The 22202-nt window shown below is 43.3% G+C and overlaps 2 protein-coding genes across 2 annotated transcripts; both read left to right on the forward strand.

The window, feature by feature from the left end:
* Positions 1 to 1034: 1034 nt before the first annotated feature.
* Positions 1035 to 9019, forward strand: cdc42ep2 (CDC42 effector protein (Rho GTPase binding) 2). The gene is made up of 2 exons (XM_083687225.1): positions 1035 to 1192; positions 5459 to 9019. Exon 2 carries the CDS (start codon positions 5764 to 5766, stop codon positions 6529 to 6531), a length of 768 nt encoding a protein of 255 aa, XP_083543351.1. The 5' UTR covers positions 1035 to 1192; positions 5459 to 5763; the 3' UTR covers positions 6532 to 9019.
* A 1930-nt stretch (positions 9020 to 10949) lies between these two features.
* Positions 10950 to 22071, forward strand: dpf2 (double PHD fingers 2). Its single transcript, XM_083687212.1, has 11 exons — positions 10950 to 10986; positions 13171 to 13331; positions 13595 to 13702; positions 13812 to 13993; positions 14157 to 14249; positions 14512 to 14596; positions 17774 to 17911; positions 18095 to 18226; positions 18444 to 18556; positions 18775 to 18856; positions 19352 to 22071. Exons 1-11 carry the CDS (start codon positions 10955 to 10957, stop codon positions 19432 to 19434), a joined length of 1209 nt encoding a protein of 402 aa, XP_083543338.1. The 5' UTR covers positions 10950 to 10954; the 3' UTR covers positions 19435 to 22071.
* The last annotated feature ends 131 nt before the right edge of the window (positions 22072 to 22202 follow it).

Genomic DNA, 22202 nt, shown 5'->3' on the forward strand with positions numbered 1-22202 from the left:
ATGGTCACCATATGTTTGCTATTGTTGCTCTATCAAGAGAGTTAAAAGTGTTTAATCTCAATTAAGTTCTTAAATCAATCGATCAAATGTATTTGTATAGCACTTACACAAATAGACAAATGTCGCAAAGTGCTTCACAACAATAACAATACGAAACAATATAAACAATAAATACAATACAAACAATATGATCTACCAAACCATAGACCTCCAAAAAGCAAGCCAAGGAAAAAACTCCCCAGAAGGGAGAAACATATAGGGCACAATGGCAAGGAAAAACTCACTGGGAGTCATAGACAATGTTGTTGTTTACCCCATACAGGTATAACGGTGACCTCTGTAGACTGAGAAACATTGTTTGTTAAATGTGATAGACAGTCTTTGATTACTGAATTGGGTTGAGATTTAACGGTTTCTCCTCTCAAGTGGCTGTAGATTCCGACGAGGGGCTTATGATAAAGGTGAGTTATTAGGTGTGACAGTTATGTCTTATGTGATTAGATTATGATTGCACTATTGTTGCAAGTGTTTGATTGAGAACATCAAAATGTGTGAACAGCTCTCCACCTCCCCTCTGTTTTTAGAGAGGGGTGTGTGATGCCTCTAGCAATAACAGGGTGTAACGGTGAGTCAGTGTGCGTACCCGCCGTTGTGCGTGCTCATGTGGACGGCGACGGAAGCGCTTGATGTGTTGGAATTTGCAGCGAGAAGGAAGAAGCGAGATTCCACCGGAGACGTACAAAGCCTGGCCTGGATTTCTGCACTGTCGAGGAACAGTCGGTTTCAAGTTCATCTATACTTAGAATTTGGTATGATGGCATTATAGGCTATTTACACGTTGGTTTCATCTGAGTCATTATCGCAAACATTACCCGTCATATTTGTTCTGCGCGTAATCCAGTTCCATAGTTTCTATCTATTTACCTTGAGTGGGAGCGAGAAAGGGTGTCAGATGAAGCGCATCTCTGATTCTACAGTATCAGCAGATCGTCGCTGCGTGGAACACGGTATCAAGTGAAGAGGGGGTTATTTTTATGGCGCAGGCACCTCCCGATTGCCGTGCATTGAGAGTTCGGATACTGCTTCAAACCTCGAGATCATAGCACTGTCTATCAGAATGAGACTTTTTTGGGTGAAATAGTTCTGTATGACTGTTCAGTGGCTGTCATAACGGACAGCAGTCACACATGAGGTAAGATTACTTTTATATTCTGTTACACTATGGTTTCTCTCTATGGTTACTGCCCACAACACCTTAAAATGTATCGTGCGTAGGCTAAAATGAAAATGTGAGGTGCAGCCCGTAGATTAGAAAATAAGAAGTTGAGTATGGCAGAAAACTGACACCCCTTTTCTTACCATATTAAAAGTAGGCTGTAAGTATACTTTTCAGGAGAGTTTTGATGACAATGCATGACCTCATTGAACTTATCTCTATAAGAGGCCACTTTTTTGTCATCAGCCCCTCACTTTGTGGTCAAGTAGGATACCCCCCCCCCCCCCCCTCAAGTCAAGTAGGATATCCCCCCCCCTCCCCCAGTCCCCCTTTTAGGGTGTGCGTTATGGAGTGTGAAATTAATAAGAATACATGAAATCGTTAATGCGTCATGAGATGTCATGATAAGGAATCTCCCTTCCCCCTCAACTCCCGTGAATGAGTCCACATGTAGGCATGCATGTAGGCCTACCTGTCTGTTGTAGATAAAGGGTGGAAGCATGAAATGTTTGTGTTGATTGAAACTCTGGACAGAGATTGAGGTTATGTAATGCACAAGGAATGCTCACATTTAGTGTTGCAGATTTTATTGCTTCATTATTTTTTACCTTTGATAACACAAAACCATACCCCTTTCCCTCCTGGCTAAGTATTCCTTGCTATTTCATCTTAGGAGATGATTTTTGAAAATATTGTGTGTAGGATTACGTTTATCTCATGAGAAAGGAATCTACAATGCCATCCAAAAAGCTCTCAGCTCCAGATCTACTAATCACTTCCTGGAGATGCTTGTGAAGATTTATTTTTTAACACCTGTCTTTTTTCAAACAGACCAGATTTCTCCAGCCCTGTAGCAGTGAAATTCTTTCAAACTTGGAATGACGTGATCCCCCCTCGCCCGTTAACGCCTGTCTCTCACTGGCCTTCTGTGACGGAGTAGTTTGAATGGTGACAGTGTGTGCATTGTTCAAAAAGCGCTCAGTTGCAATCAACAGTATGTGCCGGCTGAACAATGTCCTCCTTAGACCTCTGACAGTGCTCTTTGTGTGAGCTCTCAATGGCTGCCTGGGCCAAAAATGTTGTGACAGTATGTTCCATGTATTATCTAACAAATGAACAAGCTTTTCAAGGGCTTCACCAAGCATTTTGCTATTTCAGCTCTGTCCATTAAAAGATTGCTACTCCTCCAGACCAAAAAAAGTGATTAGTTATTTCATGTTTTCAGCTCTGATATTGTGTGTTGGTGGCCAAGTTGGGGAACAAGGCCCATCTTGTGTACAGCATGTCAAAACAGCCCTCTCAGATTCTTCAGAAGTGTTTGTTTTAGCAATGTATTTTTGAAACTGAAAAGTGCTGTAGTGCTCTTGATTACAGCTTATTCTGTCTGCTAAGGTGTTCCTCAACTGAAACCAAACCTTTAAAAGGGTGGGGAATGCTGGTAGTAAATGTCAGGAGGTTAGTCTGGAAATTAGCAGATTTTTGTGCAAACATGTTCTTCAGTCCCATCTCCTAGTCTCCTGACACCTAACAATGACATTAACATGAACTCATATTTCCCTCTACCACTTTTCACCCTGTGCTTTTGACCAGAGGCCTTGCCTTAAAGGGATGGTATAGTGTGGTGTAGGGCTGCAACTATCGAGTATTTTGGTAATTTAGTATTCTGTCGATTATTCTGATGATTCATTGAGTAATCGGATTGAAAAAACATTAAAAAAAATAAAATAATGATTATTAAAATCATAAATTAGGTAGGCTATAGCTGTTGCAGCTTAGAATCATTGACTTATGCCTATGCTTAGAACCAGATTTTCTTTCTTAACATGCCATTTTCAGCATGCTGTATAAAAAAAAAGATAATGTTTTTTTGTAATGGAGTTATTCAGGTTATTCATCATTATATCATATCATTTCAGCCCTAGTGTGGCGACGGGGGACATGGTGTTGCTTGTGTTGACTCCCCTGTGGTCAAACTCTGGCTTTGTTGGAGGAAAGAAGGACATTGTGTCTGCAACCTTGGCTGCTATTATCTTGGATAATAAGACAGTGGCGTCAGAGACTCAGTCTGATGGCCACTTTATGTGTAGCACCAGCAGTTGCTCCTCAGCTTTGGCCTTGGCCGTGCCTGTTGCTGAGGTTGTGATGTCGACTCTGGTGGTCCCTCTGCCCTAATGCACACCTTTCATTTGAGCAGCTGTCACCCTTTATGTCTAAAGCGGTGCAAAAAAGACCAATTAATGTCATGTGACCAGTATGCTTAACCCAGTGGTGCTCTCAAGGTCTTGAGGCTGCTTTGTTACGTGTAGGCTAAGCAATGAAGCATGCTTTCAGACCTGGGATTCTTCGGGTGGCTGCTCACCCAGACCATGCAGGGCCAGGTTGGCACACACTGAGTGTGTGTGTATGTGTGTGTGTGGTGTGTATGTGCATGGTGTGTGTGTGTGGTGTGTACGTGCATGTGTGATGTGCATCTGTGTGTCTGTGTGTGTGAGACAGAGAGAGAGAGAGAGAGAGAGAGAGAGAAATAATGTGTACTCACATGTTTAAAGACAGTGTCAATCTTTTGGTCATTTGTAACTTCTGTCTGTAAAACATGTTGCCAGGCCCAGGCTTGCATACTATTGAACGGCGATGACCCTGTTAACTATGACACATGTGTCTTGTGGAGGCAAGTGATTTTCACTGCAACGTAGCCACATATCTCAAGTTTAAACCTGTGCATCTCTTATCACTCTCATTTGAATGAATAAGATTGAGTCTGTGCTTTAGACCGTAACAAAGTATTCACGTACACAGTCGGGATCCACAATGGCAGCACAGAGAGGCTCCCTCACTCTGGCCAAACAGAGCAAAGTGAAGCTAGTAGATGTGGTCCATAACAGTCATTATCTTCACAGCCCAGTGATTCAGCTGGCACTGCTGCCCTCTCGTTCTCTGTTGGTTAACAATGTCTATCTGTGCCCATTATGAGAGGCATCTGTCAACACCCAGAATGCACTGTTCTTTGCTCAGCAGAGTTCCAACCTAGTTGGTTGGACGAGCTACTCTCGCTCAGCAGCACTGACATCATGTGACATCACATTGTCCCTCCTGGTACCTTTTGTGACTTTAATACTGTGCTCTACTATTGTTTACCCTCATGGTGAGGTGAGGCATTGTTTTTTCTGCATGCTGTCATAAGGGAGGCTTTGTTTTGTTTTGTTTCTATGAGTGATCTGTGAGCACAGTAGCTGACAGTGAGGGATTAGCCTATCACATAAACATGAACAAAAAACCCCTCTGTGAGTGACTGGGGCGCAGGCTCCCCCTGTGAACTCAGTAGTGGTGTATCTCATAGCTGTAACCTAAGAAGCGTGAGTTAATGTCAGCGGTATGCAAGTCATGCCCTCTATCGTAACCAGGTTCTCCTGCTCTGCCAAGCCTTCGGGCCAAGGCTCTCACTGAGTACAGTCTAATCTGGATCCATCAGACCTACTGTATGTCTGTCACTGTCACTGTCCTACACGCTACCTGGTGGCTAAAGCTCCCTAAAGCAGTTTAAACCAGCACTGAACCACCTCTCTGGTGTACTCCTTAGCCACTCTTATTCACACCCTCACACACACACTTGCCCCTCTCACTCCCCTGGTCCACACACATCATCTCTGTATGGTTTGACGTGATCTCCATCAGCACTGGGAGACTGGTAGAGATAGGATTAAGAGGTCATCATCAACTTCATAGGTAAACACATCACAGCAAAGTATAGTGATTGAAATGCAGCAGTACAATAGATCAGGATTCACTCAGACCATCACTCCAATAACGTTATTCCCACGCTCCATTGCCAATGACAATATGCTGTGGGATTGTTGATGTCCTGTCCCCAAATTATACCATGGAAATACAGATTTATTTTCTTTTAGTTCAACTTATTAAACTCATCTTCTATGTGTTTGGTGTTGCATAAATAACTCTTTTCAGAGATACTAATCCAACATGACCCAGGGAATCACAGATGTTGGTTGCTGGTGTTGTTTTTTTTGCAATTGTCCCCCTGCATCTATCCACATTTTAGTATCACATTCTGTTTAAATTAGAATGTATGCAAATGTGGAATGTAAGACTCTGAATTTACAAAACATGGGTAGAGATATCCGCTACTTTTGGAGCATTACATTTTATAGCGAATTTATCAAATTGCTAATGAGAGTTGTGTATTTGTATTGTATTCTAACAGCTTTCTTCTGCTTATTTCCCCAGTTGGAGTTGTGATTGACGTTGTAGATACTGTCAGCTGACCTCTCTGACAAATCTCACCAGCAGTCCGCCAAGCCAACGCCATGAAGACTTTGTTTGGAGAGAAAAAACAATCTTTTGGGACTTTTTATCACTAAAGCAGAAGTCATCCTTTGACTGCTAATAGCTCTGCTCAACCAGCCAGCCTGCTTCTCTCCCCCAGTCGACCTGTGAGTCAGAGAGGAGCACTCCCCTGCCTCCTCTCTCCACCAACCTCCCTCACATTGTTGCAGGGGCTGAGTCTCTGCTGCCCAGGGAGGGCTCCTGACATGTCCACCAAGGCGCCCATCTACCTGAAGCGGCGGAGCAGGAAGGGGAAGAGAGAGAAGCTACGAGACATCCTCTCCTCGGACATGATCAGCCCTCCTCTGGGGGACTTCCGCCACACCATCCACATTGGGAGTGGCGGAGGGGAGGATGACCTGTTTGGGGACCTGTCCTTTCTGCAGGGGAAGTTCCACCTTCTCCCTGGGCAGCAGGGCCACAGCCTTTCCCAGCGCTCCAGCATATACGGGGATCCCTTCCAGTTCAGCCGCACTGCCAGCGCCAGTGGCCACCTCCCTTCCTCAGAGAGCTCCCCGCTGCTGAAGAATGCCCTTTCGCTGCCCGTCATCGGAGGGGTGCAGGCCATCACCCTGCCCGTCACCTCTGCCAACCCCCCTGCCCCTCATCCGCCTCCCAACACAGCCCCCCCACCCAAACCACCCAGACTGCACCTGGATGACAAGGCCCTGACAGCACAGCATCCAGCCCTGGTCCCCTTCTCACCAACTGGCCAGTCTCTCAGCAGGATGTCCCGGCTCAGCCCGCCCATGCCCAGGGTCTCATCGCTTGACGATGTGTGTATCCAAGACCCCTATCTGGAGGACGGGGGCCAGGAGCGTCCCTACCTGTCCCATGCTGGCTCCCTGCTCTCCCTACACCTGGACCTGGGCCCCTCCATCCTGGACGACGTGCTGCAGATCATGGACAGCCAGAGGTTGAGTGGGCTTAACGGGACCTGTCTGCAGGGGGGCCGGCAGGGACTATATACCTGATGATGTGAAACCCCCCCCCCCTGTGCCCTCTGTCCCTCTGTTCCTTCTTAGTGTAAGAGAGGAGATTCTGACCTGAACCAAGCCTTGCTGGATCACAAGGCTGGGCCGTAGTGAGCTCATATTAAGTGCTTTTTCTTGGAACTTTTACTTCAGTTGCTGTTAGTGTTTAATTGATATTGAATATCTTTCTACACTTTTACACATATGCCTTCTAATGTAGTTTGTTGTACTATGTTAATGACGTTACGTGAGCCAAAAGCTCGGCTTCATCCTCCAAAGAGGGTATGGAGGGTTGAGGTGAAAGAATAAACTGCTGGTCAGGAACTTTTGTCAGCGTGTGTCTGACTGGGAACATATTTGTAAATGAATAAAATAAGTCATCATAGCACCTGCAGGTCGCTGTTTGAAAATGGATTTTATTACTGCACCTGAGCTGCACTGTATTTGCTCCTGACATCAGATTTGGCAGCACATGCTGACTTACCCAGCTTACAAAGCTATACTGGAACAGATGTTTTCATACTCTACTTGGTTTGGTTGATGATATTGTTCTCAAAGACACACCCATGGAAAACTGAACTGTACAAACGGGATGATGTCATCCCCCTGCAAGGACACAGTAACAGGGCCACAGCGTGTGAGAGGAGGTGACCTCCCCGAGTCTCTGTCACACATTTTCCAGTGAATGTTTAAACTGTAAGTTTGTATCAGAACAAACACTGGATGTTGGAGGAGGGGGCAGAGCTTCTAGCAGTTCCATATCTGTTTTCAGCAGATATGCAGAGCAGAGCTCTCTGCTTTAACTGGCCCCTCTGGGCTTGGATCATTGACATGATGGACGCACTAAGGAGTGGAGTACGGTTACCTTTTCATTCACAACCAGACTGCTTATAGAGATTCTGTCACCACTGAACTTTCACTAATCCTTGTGTGATTCTGTTTTCTGCAACAGAGTAGTACAGCGCCAGGCTTTTGCTATCTGTGTCTTTTGGGAATTCAATATGAACTGGGTCATAAACAGTAGCTGTATTGTTGAGATCCAGTAAGATGATGCATGTATGTATCAACATGCAGTTAATTGTGTTCAAGACTTTTAATACAACACAAGGTAGAATGTCAGAATCACCAATGGCTGCATGGGTTTTTATATTTCTTTCCTTTTCTATTTTATTAGTACATGAATTAGAATTTAGCTTATGGCTTATGATAATAATTAATGATAGTTCACAAACCCAATGAAAAGAAATGCATGATCATTTGCACCCTTACTTAGAGGTCCACTCATTCACTTTGATGTAGTAGAATACCTTGAAAGGTGTCATATTACAGAGTATGATTTAGAAAATATACAGGGTGCTTTTCTAACGATGGACCGTTCTGTTGAGGGAGGACCAATGGCATAAAATATTTGATAGCCTTTCTTGATATTTTACCCAGCAAAGATCCTAAATAGTGGTGGCACATGGCAACCATGGAATGCATAACACTAAACAGTATCATTATAGTCTCACATTAGATAATAATCTGTGAAATGTACACATTTGCAATACACCTGTTATTACAGCTTTTGAATTACAGTACTACTCTGTCATTTTATATACTGTACAGCTGAGCCTGTGGAGATGAGAGCCTGTGTATTCATAGTTGCATATCAGACATATAGTACTGTATGCTTCAGCTCAGAGAGGATGTGATAAGATGTACTGCAGTCTGTCCGGAGCCTGGTCCAGATACTGTAGCTGTCCAAGCATGGCCTGGATGGTGTTGCGTAACGGTCTGTTTACACTGGAGATCTGCTCACTGTTCGTCAGCTCTGTGGGCCATACTGCAGGCAGACTGTCCTGCAGCATGGTGGACAATACCTGTTGGGCTTCTGCTGAGTGGGATAGACAGATGTTGATGCTACGACCCTTCACTGACACTGATACAGATCTTTACAATCTAGTCAATGTTGGATACATAATGACTTTATGTAAACAAGCCTCTGTCTTCCTTTTTAAAGCTGTGACATGTATGCCTCCTGCAACAATTCAACTCAAGTTTGGCATTGTTTTTTTTAAATAATTGCATCTAGAAACTTGTCTTGATGAATACCTCCGAAAAAAGGGTTGCTTTCAAAAATGCTTGCAGCATACTGAGTCATACACACACACACACACACACACACACACACACACACACAAACTCCTGTCGTGTCTTGCCTACCAAGTTGACAGTTCTAGGGTTTTATAAATATCTGAATCAACAGATAAGGTTCCATGCAGTGAACAGGATGCACCAAACCTAGTAAGGTTTTGTAGATGACCCCCCCATCATTATCTTTGCTGGTGTTACATTTTGCACACGTATTCTGCGTATGACGAGGACTCTTATCTTGCTGCTATCAATTGGCATATTTTACATGCTCAGAACAATTGTTTACTGGCATCAACAAATTGATTCCAAACTATAAATGTTTGTGAATAAATGCAATATTATGGTTAGAACAAATCTACATCCTTTGTTATGTCTCTCTGTGAGTGAAAGGATGGGGGTGAAAGAGGTGTGTGTGTGTGTGTGTGTGTGTGTGTGTGTGTGTGTGTGTGTGTGTGTGTGTTCTTGTTTGCCATTGCCCATCAACTTTTTGAATAGCCCTGGGAATTGCTCCAACTGGCTTTATTAACACAGGGCCCTCAGCACACAGCCACTGACCCTGAGAGCAGAGGCGGCCTGGGAACACCACTGAGAGGGGCCATGGAGGGGGGGAGGGTCTCAAGAGGGGGTGATGTAACAGCCGTAGCGGATGAGAAGAGGGAGAGACTGAAGATATTTGTAGCCTTTTCTCTCAAGTTCTCTCTCAAGAAGCCAGTAAAAAAAAAAAAAATTGTGTTGTGCCCATGTTTACACAAAGCTAAGCATCACCAAGAACATGCCTGGAGATATCTTTGGTGACCTCCAACATTTCTTTGTGACAATTCTTGCTCCACAAAGTTTATTCTTCTCTGAATTAATCATACTAAAAAAACTCATGCTGTAAATGGAATGTTTCTAATGGCTTTGATATTATATAACTCAATACCAAAACAAACCCAAACAAAACTAATGAGAATTTAAAGGGGACCACTGGTAAGTTTCACAACCAAACAATTGTTGTTTTGTTTCCTGGTCTCCCTCACTGCCTGAGTTGGTACATTAGAGGCAGTCTTAGTTACCAGCCATGTCTCTAAGCCTGGAGTGGCACATATTAGGGCACAGTGAGGAAAGGCTTGCCCATTTCTCTCCCTAAACCTCGGTAAGGGAGGTTAAGTGGGCTGAGGTCATGCTCTCCCCCTCAAACTTTGCTCTCTGGAAAAGATCTGAAAATGAAACGTGGAACAGAGCTAAAAGTAGATAGTGTCCAGGAAGGTTGATATGTGTTGATTTATTAATGAATGTTATGATTAGAGAGGTTGTTATGTCATAAGTTATTGCGAGTTTTTTCCTGTCCACGTGACCTGACCAGGAAAAAAATTAGTTACAGTAATAATGTGCCAGAGCTTTGCTCCTTTTTATACGTGTTGACATCGCCATCTGCTGGAATTTTTGCATTTCATCACCAGAAGTTAGTGCACACAACAATTAATAAAGAACTAACTATGTTAACAGCCACACCGTGGCTCCACCAATGATCTACACACATTGACCGCGTCTCAAACTGCAACCTATTTAGTCGGCGTTTTCCAATTTTAGTCCCACAGTTCAATGGAGCAGACAGGAAGGCGGGCAGTAGCGAAATTGAACCAATTACCATGAACAACATAAGAGTTACAGATGTACAGGCAGTACGAACATTCAGAGACGGCCATTGTGGTTTTATATTCAAGCAATCACTAGGCAAACTAGTAATTAGGTGACATCTAGTAGTAATAACCATCATATCTGGTTTATTTGTTTATTCGGGAAGAAGAGGAAGTTAAAATAAAAATAGACAAGTATTGAGTTATGTATTTGATTGTTCAAGACAGAAGAAGCAACACCATACAAAAGTGTTTTAAACCGGGAGGTTACCTCATAGGCCTTGATGTGTAGAGGTTTGCTTCTCTCTAGTGGCTGGTAGTTGCATGTGCAAATAGCCTACATACACACATCTCTGCTTCCCTGATGACAGAGGAAATACAACAGACCTGACTGATGAAAATAACTTGAACACGACTATAACAGTAAAATGATTATACACATATTACATGAAGAGAGAAAACAGAGATAATCTAAAACATAGAGTCATTGGTAGTACAAGTTCGGCCAGAGAGATTTTAGATCTATGTATTTTGAGAGCAGTTACAGTATCGTGTTAGTTGAACTAATGTTGCCCAGAGAGTTTCAACTACTGGGATGATCACTTCTTGGACGCCACTTGGCCCTGCGCATGCGCAAATTAGACTAGTGAGTTAGTGGGCGAACCGAGATGGCGGCTGTAGTTGAGAATGTTGTCAAACTGTAAGTGGTTTTCTTTTTCTCCAGTCAATGCGAATGTATGTAATAGTGCTAAGGTCAATGATAACTGGTTAATGTATTTGGTAGTGAAATGGCAAAGACATTCAGCAAAGTAAACGAGTAACGTAGCTTTTTATCTATGAAGCTAAGTTAACGTAGCTGTCAGTGTCACCGCTATCGAGTCGGAGTTGCTTGGTCAGTGTCAGCAGGTTAGCTATCCGGTACTATGGTAGCAAGTCCGTAACAATTTCATCGAAAATAATGGATGATCTGGTTATCTACTCATCGTCCTGAAAATGTTTCTGTCGGTCGCCACACACTGTCAGGGAGAACTGTCATCGTGGTTGTTGCGCGTTATAACAAGCCAGCTAGCTAGCTATGTAGCTGATTAGCTAGTCTGTGTTTTGAAACTCCCCGTGGGATTTGATTTACGTTAGTGATCATCGATAGAGTTTAGCTAGTGAGACACTGGGATGCCCTTGCAGATATTCAGTGAGCAAGTCTAGCTACCTTGCTCGTTGCAACCTTGGTTGCTTGATGATATGACTAGTGGGCCATCCAACAAAATTGAAATAAGCAAATGCCTCCAATAATGCAATTTTCACATGCAGAGACACCACTTAATTTATATACAGTGTAGCTAGCTATCTGTTATCATGTTGCCATTCCATGAGAACAGCATTACATTTTCAAAACTTGTTTTGAAGATAACATTTGTCTACGTAGTCCATCTAGTGTTTTGGTTATGATAAAGTAAAACAGTTTAGTAATGTCACCACGGTATCAGTCATATATTCATGTCCTTGAAAATCAAAAGGTATATTTCATAAATATTGCTGAATGCACCTACATTTACGAGATTTGGCTTTCCTAACATATGACAATGGGTAGATATGTTGCCAATGTTGGATGCACATTTGATCCAACATTCCTACAGGAATATCATGGGTCACTACATTGGGTTAGTCAACAGCTAGATAGATAGATAGATAGATAGATAGATAGATAGATAGGTACTTTATTGATCCCTGAGGGGAAATTAAGGCGTTACAGCAGCTCACATCACAAACAACAACAAAAAAATAAAGTGACAATAGAATAAAAAATAAAATAGATATTGAAACATTATACACAGTAAGAACAGTCCAGTATGATTTAACATCCCCCAGCCTGACTCAGATCACCCCGATCAAGCCAGCCGGAGGAGGAGTTGTACAGTCTTATTGCGGCAGACAGAAAAGATCTCCTAAAGTGCTTCTTAGTGCAACGTGGTTGTAGTAATCTGTTGCTAAAGGAGCTTCTCTGCTCTGTCACAGTGTCTTCTAGGGGATGGGAGGGATTGTCCATGATGGCCAGGAGTTTGGTCCTCACCCTCCTATTGGCCATCTCCTCCACAGTGTCCAGGGTGACACCGAGGACAGAACCAGCTTGGTGTCACCTTCCTTGATGCTGCCCCCCCAGCATACCACTGCGTACAGCACAGCTAGCTATGTCATTGGGGCAGTTTTAAAAATATCTTTTGCTAAATGAGTGCAGTAATATGAATCAGATGTGGTTGCCCTGGGACGAAGATCAAGATACAAAGCATTTATCAACATTTTCTTGACATGCAAACAAACATACAAAGTAAATAAACAATTCCAATTATTTGTATAGGCACACATCCCCTCTTTATTTATTCTTTATCGCAATTATTATTTGGCCAACACATTGTCTCTGTCAGTGTGGGAACAGATCAAAGCTCTAAAGGTAGTAAAACATTGGTATTAGGCCTAGACTACTGAAGCTGATTCCTTTTGGAATACATGAGCCAGAAGACCAAAGGCTGCACTCTCTACCAGGCAAACTGCTGTTGCCACGCCAACAAAAGAGCACCTGCTGACACATTCTCACCAGTGACTGAGCCCATGCCTGCTGCTTTGAGGTGCCAGCACAAAATGAGTTTTATTTTTTTTAGCTGAGGCTGTTTTTATGTTTTACCAATATCCCTTTTCACAGCAAGTTAGTAGAGCGGTAGAATTCAGACAGCATGATTTGGCTTAAGGAGATGGTTGGACCACATGCCCCATGCTCGAGGTGTCATTAGGCACATTGTTAATGTGTTATTTTTATGAAGCCCTTATACAATGTTTGCTTCATTGTGTTAACTTGTCCCTGGCTGCTCCTCTGACTGTGTGTGTGGTGCAGGCTGGGAGAGCAGTATTACAGAGATGCCATGGAGCAGTGCCATAATTACAACGCCCGGCTGTGTGCCGAGAGGAGTGTCCGAATGCCCTTCCTGGACTCTCAGACTGGCGTGGCTCAGAGCAACTGCTACATCTGGATGGAGAAGAGACACAGGGGACCAGGTTAGAAACACACAGTCACAGACGTCTTATTCACTTCTAAAACGACTGTCACATACTCAAGTAGTGTCTCATCAACAACAGTGAGCCCAGTAATTCAAGCACTAATATAACAGCATTGTTTGAAAGTGAACTTATCCAAGTCATTCTTAGGAGTTAGTGTGTGTCAAGTTAATGCCTACTGTATGTATTTAGAGTGGAACTAAGTCAGAAATCACCTTTTTTTGGTTTGTGAGTCAGTGCTCTCTCACACTGTGCTTTCTCAGGGATGGCCCCAGGACAGCTGTACACATACCCATCCCGCAGATGGAGGAAGAAACGACGAGCTCACCCTCCAGAGGACCCCAGACTTGCATTCCCCCCCCCTAAGTCAGGTACAGCTCAGCCCAACAACATCTCCACACTGTTGAAGTGCACACCTCCTATTGTATGTGCGTGTTTTCTGGTTGCACTCCACAATTTGTGTTGTGTTTGATTTTTTAGAGCTGGACCTGGGGTTGAAGAAGGATGCCCTGGCATCTTCTGATGGCAGCAGTCTAGAGGCCCTGCTGAAGGGTGAACCCCTGGACAAGCGGGGTCCTCCAGAGCTCCGAGGTCCTGAGGAGGAGCCTACCCTGGCAGACTATACTAGTGGGGTAATCAACCCTTCTGCCCGCATCAGAAAGGTAACAGCAGCCATTTTGTGTTTCTTTCTCAACAAACTTTATTTCAGCATAATAGATTTGGTAGCTTTAAACAGTTTGACAGGTATGAACCTTACAACAGGGAGGTCTCACTGGTATGCATTGGTATTTCCAGTCCTCACAACTCCCTCTCCTCTATCCACAGAGGATCCTGGAGCCAGAGGACTTTCTGGATGACATGGATGATGAAGACTATGAGGAGGACACGCCTAAAAGAAGAGGCAAAGGAAAGGGGAAGGTGAGAGGCTATTTGGAATTGAGTGAACGTTGGTACAATTGTGGTAGTGTTATGGGCAGGTCATCTGTCATTTTGTGTCGATGAAGTTTGTGAGTTCAGGATTATTCTACATTCAAGTGTTCGTTGTAAATGGGAAACTGCTATCCGAGATTCTGAGTCTCAGAATCCGCCGAATAGGGAGCTCTACACAAATCTAAGTAGGTGGTTCATATTTTCAAAGGAGCACTACATTACACCATTAGTATGATGTGTTTGTTCCCAGGGTCGAGGAGTGAGCAGCGCTCGGAAGAAACTGGATGCTGCAACGGCTGCACAGGAGGACAGGGACAAGCCGTATGGCTGTGACAGTGAGTTTCGGCAGGAGGTTGAGCTGGAGCTAGGGGCTGGGCTTCGTAAAAGGGGGTCTGTCTGTGGCCTACAAAACCATTTCTCTATACACTTGGAACTCACGCTGGGAAATAATCAAGCAAAGTCTTGACTCAACACCCTTGAATGTGTCAGCTCTATCTACTATCAGGCTTTCTGTTCTCTCTGTCTTTCTGTATGTCTGGCTAGATAGAGGCCAACGTGAGATGCATTAGCAAGACAACAATCCTATACATTTGCAACAAGCACGTAAAAGCTGATGATTGGTGAGAACTAAATGGACAATACAAAGATAAACACACTGAATGTACAATTTGAACCCACATTTTTTGTTGTGAGGATAACACAACCCTCACCGTGGCACAAATCCTCACTCTGTCTCACAACATTTATGAATGAGGTTTCATACTGATATTCTCAACCACTAAGTTCAGATATCAAGTCCGATATATGGGCAGGAACATCTGTCTTCGGCCTCTTGGGTGCTTTCAAATGGCTGCTAACTGTTGGTTTTGTTCACTATTAAAACTGTCTTGACTTACAGCTGAAACTGCCAGATGTGACATTGTTGACAGTTGTCTCTGTCAGTCTATGAGGGGACTTCTCTGAGGGCTCCAATTTGCTTTTGCTAAAGAGCGCTGCGCAACATTAAACCCACACAGTCCTAACAGTGTTTACAGAGATGAAACAAAAAGGTTTGAAATGATATAAATACATGCATGTAGGCAACTGTAAGACTACACTGAAGTGGCAGGTAATTATGGTGATGATTGCTGGTTGCGAGAGATAAAAGAGAATAGCCTGTTTATTTAGCTCATGCAAATGATGAAAACATGAGAAAAGTAGCAACAGGTTCATTAAACCGTTACAGCGTTTGGAGACGCACAGCAGGTTTATTTGGCACACCACAGTAGACTTGTTGGGTCCTTAGATTATGATATCATAGACACTTCATCTTGTGGTTACCATCGGCCTACAACCGATAGTATGGTCATTTTATTTGTCAAAAACGATTATACCTTCCAACATTCGCAGTGAAATCTGTGTCATATTCAGTTGTCCCCACCCACTCATTGCCTGCCCTCCACTTCTAAGCTAACCGCTGAACGAAATGACCGTCTCGCAGCCATGCCCACTTAAAGTTAGTGTTGCACAGCGCTCTTTAGCGGAAGCAAATTGGAGCCCTGAGTCTCTGTCTATGCTCTCTCTCCTCTTTCTCTTTTTTCTCTCTTTCAGACACTATCAAACAAAAGCATATTTCAAAACCTTCTGAACGAGGTATATTTCTCTCTCATTTTTTTTTACTCCAAACTGCCCCTGCCTTTTGTCTCCAATCTGCTCGCTGCCTGTTATGTTCACCGTGTGAGTGTGTGTTAACTTGCTTTCAGGTTAGTAGAGCTCATAGGTTAAAGGTAGCTGCCTCCACCCCATCCTCTGAATGTGTTTTATGGCTGTCAAGATGATACCTAATCGATTCTAGATGTAAATGCTCAAGGCGAATTGTAAAGGTGTGATGTGGAGACATTCCTTGTGCTTGATTTCCACCTCACAGTAGGCTAGAATGACCTGTGTTTTTTAATTCATGCTTGGTAAAATTGCATGTCCATGTTTGTATAGTGAGAGTGTCTAGACTCACCTTGCATTACTGGTATACCCTTAGAATAGTATTTTAGTAGAAAGAAATATGCCTACATTTAGGTTTGTTAGCGCAGAGTACTGTAACTTTGCTTGCTAGTGCAAATTAGGCCACTGCAATTTGGTTTTGAACATTTGTTTGTCAGAGAAAAGCATAACAATGGGTTATTATCTCCCTAACAACGTATGTAGCCTAAAGGCCTAGCCAGTATTTATTGTTATTCCGACATATCTGGGCTTAGTATTACAGCCTGACATTAACTACAGCCAATGTTTTTCCCTCCGTGTTATAATCTGGCTTTGTGTCTTGTGTCTTGATTTAGTTTTTTCCATCTTACTGCATTCTCATTTGCATTTCTTGGCTTCCTTTTATTTTTTTCTTCAACTCATCTGCATCCTGTCCTGTCTCGTCACCCTCCCCTGTTACTTTAGAGTGAAATAGTTCCTCTGCTTTTGCTTTGAACCAGCTTGAAGTTTGGGCTGTGTACTACTGTTATGGGTACCTAATGCGATGCCTGTAGAGGGTACAGGCTATGAGGAGCAATACCTGTCCAAAATGCTAACCTGGCTGCTGCATGAACAATGGCCTTTGACTGGCAGTCTGACTCATGAGGAGGTTATAACCGGGGCAGGGGACTGACTGAGAGTGGTTTAGTCCCTGACTGTACAGTATCAGCTGTAGAAACAGGATGGGAGTGCATGTTGCAATGGGTGAATGTGTTGGTCTCTGCTTGGGTGAGGGATGAGCGTGGGAGGGAGTGAGAGAGGGAGGAAGTGTTTCATCAACGGCTGCTGCTGCTGTGTCTCATCTTATGGTAGACCTCATACACGCGCCCTGAGGCCAGGACTAAACACTGACATCTTTGTGCTTCTCCATGGCTTGCCTTGGACGATCACACCACACATACAGCTATTTAAAACCCAGCGTATTAGTCTGAATTTACTGTACCATACCACTTCTAAAGCATCACAATTCTCCTACACTCACACGTTTTGCTGAACAGTTTTTGTCTGTTTGAGAATGCAGACTCTTTTGTTAATGTTGAAGTTGAATACAACAGATACAGTGATTATGTCTGCTGAAACATACCAGAGTCCAAGACAATCAGGATACTTGGAAAGAATGATCTAGCCTACCACTGCAGCTGTCTGTTGAAATGGACTGGAAGCGCACAATGGTCACTCAGGACCACAGAAGATCTCTTGCCTCCAGCTGTTCATTACATTGACTTATTTTAGTTTAGTTTTTTTAAGAAAAAGGAATTTAGATATAAGGATTTTTTTTGTTAGACTGTAGATATTCCAGTAGACCAAAAAGTAGGACATTTGTGTAGTACAGGCATGAGGACATAAGTGCATATAGTATATATCGGTATCAGCAAAGCCTCTTATTATCAGTAAGGTTGGATCTGGGTGATTACATTTTTCTGGAGGAAATAACAGTAACATGAAGGCTCTATGGTACTCTATGGTTCACATATATTTAGTTTCACACGTGTTGTTTTTCACCGTTTCTTTGGCAGTCTGTGGGAAGCGCTACAAGAACCGTCCGGGCCTGAGTTACCACTACGCCCACTCCCACCTCGCAGAGGAGGAGGGAGATGACAAGGAGGAGGCGGAGGTCCACACCCCCACACCACCCCAGCCTGAGGAGCCCAAGAGTAAGTGACGGATCAGGTTAGAATGTACATCTAATGTGCATCTGGACCCTGGTGTCAATATGTCACCTTACGCATGACTCTTGTAAAACAGTACGGTTGCACCTCAATACTCATTACGGGTCATTTATGCAGCCCATTGTTTCTTTCCCGCTGTCTCTATCTCCCTCTCCCTCTCTTTTCCAGCACCAAAGAAAGGCCCAGATGGACTGGCCCTGCCCAACAAGTACTGTGACTTCTGCCTGGGAGACTCCAAAACCAACCATAAGACTGGCCAGTCAGAGGAACTGGTGTCGTGCTCAGATTGTGGACGCTCAGGTAGCTCCCCCCCCCCCCCCCCCTCCCTAAGAATTGGAGGCAACGTATTTGTGTTTGTGAGCATGCCGCGTATGTCGTGTATGCGTTTGTTTGAGACATGAGTATTGAACACAAATTTGCTTGGGTGACGTTAGTCAACAGTGTCAACAAAGTGCAGTGGTACTGACCCTGTCAGGCAGGCTTTTTCCTGTGAGCCCATTATCTCTCTCCAACCCAGGCCACCCCTCATGCCTGCAGTTCACCCCGGTGATGATGGCTGCAGTGAAGACCTACCGCTGGCAGTGCATCGAGTGCAAGTGCTGCAACATCTGTGGCACCTCGGAGAACGATGTGAGTTAATAACCTTCAGGGTGCACAATCAGATCTACACCTCAGCCACCTGCTTCACTCATTGAATTCAACATGTTTTCCCTGGTTTGTTTATGAATGCCTGACGATGGTAAAGGTGTTGGTTTCTTTCTGGAGATGACATTGAGTTATTTTAAAGGACTGTGGAAAGAACTCTTTCGACTGCTTTTTTGTAACACACCTGTTTCCCATTTCTCCAGGACAAGCTTCTGTTTTGTGACGACTGTGATAGGGGCTATCACATGTACTGTCTCAGCCCTCCTATGGCTGAACCTCCAGAAGGTAAGACTGTGTGATGTGTCTATTGCATGACGTGTCTGTTCCATGATGTTCTCTCTGAAATGTACTGTTTTGTCAAGACACTGAGTCACTTGCCTGGCTAATAATAATAATGTGGCTTGAGTCAACAGCTGTTGAGATTTTGATGACGTGTGTTTAGATTTTATCTCTGAAGAGATTCTTTCCCTTAGTTTTATCTCTGGAGTACAATTGGCAGGGCAGAGTGTCCATGTAAAGCTCTCAGCGTAGCCAGACAACGCTCGCACGACTGGATTTTTTTCTGATGAATCATCGCTTTCAGCAGTTGGTGTTGAAATGCTTAGTCAGTGCAAACCCTCCGTTACAGCAAAAAACTGCCTCTACCCTTAGCACCAGTGACCTACTCTGAGCTAACTACCTAAGGTGAAATCATGAACGAAAGAGGACATTTACAGCACTAACAGAACTACAGACGTGTGTGTTTCATTAACTACAATGTTTGTCGCTACCTTTATACAGGGAGCTGGAGCTGTCACTTGTGTCTGGACCTTTTGAAAGACAAGGCGTCCATATACCAGAACCAGAATGCCCCTCCGTCATGATGGCCCCCACCCTCACATACACGCAACCGTCCCTCTGCAGTAAAGATCTCCCTCAGGAAAGACGCCCACCCTCCCACCTCATCCAGTCAACAGAGAGGAAGGGGTGGGATGGATCAGTCAAGGACTTGGGAAAAGGGAAGGACACAATACCAAACCCCCACTAAAAAAGGCCTTGGTTTGGTTCTTATATGACTGTTACACAGTTCCAAGCTCAAATGACCCATAGGCTTTTGTTTTCAACTATTTGTCGATATACCCAACTCAAACGATTCCTGTTTGAAACCCACAAACAGCAGTTGGCAGCCAAAACACCATACATGCAGTCTGACAGGCATACAGTACATGCACAAGCACACACACACACACACACACACACACACTCGCTCCTGCGTTTTATCCTATAGAAAATATTAGTTTTGCAAGTAGAGGAGAGAAATAGTTGAAATCAATGAGCATGCCAGTGCTTGTTCATACAGTTGTAAGAAAATGTTTAACGTTTTGTATATTTATATATTTGTATAGCATATACACTCACTGAGCACTTTATTAGGAACACCTGTACACCTTCTCATGGTGGAGGTGGTGTAATGGTGTGGGAAATGTTTTCTTGGCACACTTTGGGCGCATTAATACCAATCAATCATCGCTTGAATGCCACAGCCTATTTGAGTATTGTTGCTGACCATGTCCATCCCTTCATGGCCACAATTTACCCATCTTCTAATGGCTACTTCCAGCATGATAATGCACCATGTCACAAAGCAAAAGTCGTCTCAAACTGGTTTCATGAACATGACAATGAGTTCAGTGTTCTTCAGTGGTCTTCCCAGTCACCGGATCTGAATCCAATAGAACACCTTTGGGATGTGGTAGAACGGGAGATTCACAGCTTGAAAGTGCACCTGAAAAATCTGCAGGAATTACATGATGCAGTCATGTTATCATAGACCAGGATCTTAAAGGAATGTTTCCAGCATCTTGTGGAATCAATGCCACGAAGAATTGAGGCTGTTTTGAGAGCAAAGGGAGGCCCTACCCAGTATTAGTATAGTGTTCCTAATAAAGTGGTCGGTGAGTGTATAAAGGTGTGAATTATTTAAAAGTTGGAATGAGGTTGGTTATGTAATGGTCTTTGATTAGTGCTCATCTTCATTATGAAGGGATAATCCATAACTACAGATTATGACGTTGCAACCCTGAGAGAGCTGGAAAAGCCTGAGAGACCCATTTCTATTTCCCATTTAATTTGTATAAGGATTTAGGATTTGGAGTTTGTTGCTGCGGAGGAAAGAGAGTGGTGTGACTGAGGTGAATTTCAGTGTATTTGAAGAGTGTCCAGTCCCTCCCTGTGCCCACCATCTTTGACCATAGTTACCACATTTTTCATACTCTCCCCTGAGCTCAGTGGCTGTCCCTCAAGTTCCTGACCTGGAACACTTTTTGCTACAATATAAAATAAAATGATGTGATATATCATTACTGTACTGTATATCAATGATGTATCCTTTGACTTCCTGTGTGTTTGGGAGATATAGACAACCACCAAACACAAGATATTGTGTTACCCAGACCCTCTCCCCACTCCCCTTCACTGAGCCCCTGCACTAAGCTTCTATTCCCTAGCAGTTGGTTGTTAAGTCTGGGGTGAGTTTCCAGAAGGCTTTGTAGCACTAAGCTCATCTTTACATCCATTGCATACAATGAACATAAGATGATTAAGTTATTTCTGGAAACTCACTCATGTTCAGTTTGATTATATCCAAAGCCCTGCAGACTAAATTGTATTATCCCCTTCCAGTCACAGCCAAAGGGGGGCAGTGGTGAGCAAAGCCAGAGTTGATGGGGTTAGATGTGAGATTATTGGGGTGGTGGGGAGCCATCAGAGAGTCTGGTCAGACTGAGGTATCCCCACAAACTGCAGATTGATGTCTGTACATGTGGATGCTATACTGTAATATTTTCCTTGGAGGAAAAATTAATTGTCACAGATGTATTTTACTGCAAAGAATGATAATGAGGGATATCTGAACTGTTTTCCCATTTTCTGTTTCTGCTCTCAGTTTAACATACGTATGCACAAGCTGGGCCCTATCCTCTTCACAGATGGCATGGATGTTTTGCAATTATTTTACCTCAACTAGTGACAGTATTTGAAGGAAAGAGGAGACATTTGATAGACATTGAGAAAAGACAAAACGGTAATTGAAGCTAAAGTGTCTAGTTTAGCTGCATTCTCTATAGACAGTCAACCAAGTGCATGTAAATGTGTGTGCCCTCAGGCTCACATGTGTATTGATGGTGTACTCAGCTTTGGGTTGGTCAAGGTGTTGGGAAGTTGTGTAATATAATTTAGCTATACTATCATGTTATATCAATAGCCAACTAACAAATACTGAAGCATTAAACAAGTGTAACTTGGTTTTCTTTCTCATTTCATTAAGAAAAAAAAAAGGTTTATTTAGAGACAGTGGCCATTGGATTATTACTGTTTTGGTTGTTAATTAATTTTTTCATATTCATCAATGGCATTTACTCAGTTAATGTCAAACATTTTTGGACTTTACTTGGATTGTGATAAAATGTTTCCTTTATGGTACAAGGTTTTGTCTTTTTTTCCAGGAAAATAAAATATTTGCCACTGACCGTACTTGGTGGGTGTATCCTTTTTTCACTATTTACAGTTTGTGTTCAGGATCTATGAGGCACTGATCATATCAGTGATGGAATTATAGTGCCAGTGAAGCCATGATATTTTTACTGTATACAAG

Source organism: Argentina silus (genome assembly GCF_951799395.1).
Source record: "Argentina silus genome assembly, chromosome: 2".
NCBI lineage: Eukaryota > Metazoa > Chordata > Actinopteri > Argentiniformes > Argentinidae > Argentina > Argentina silus.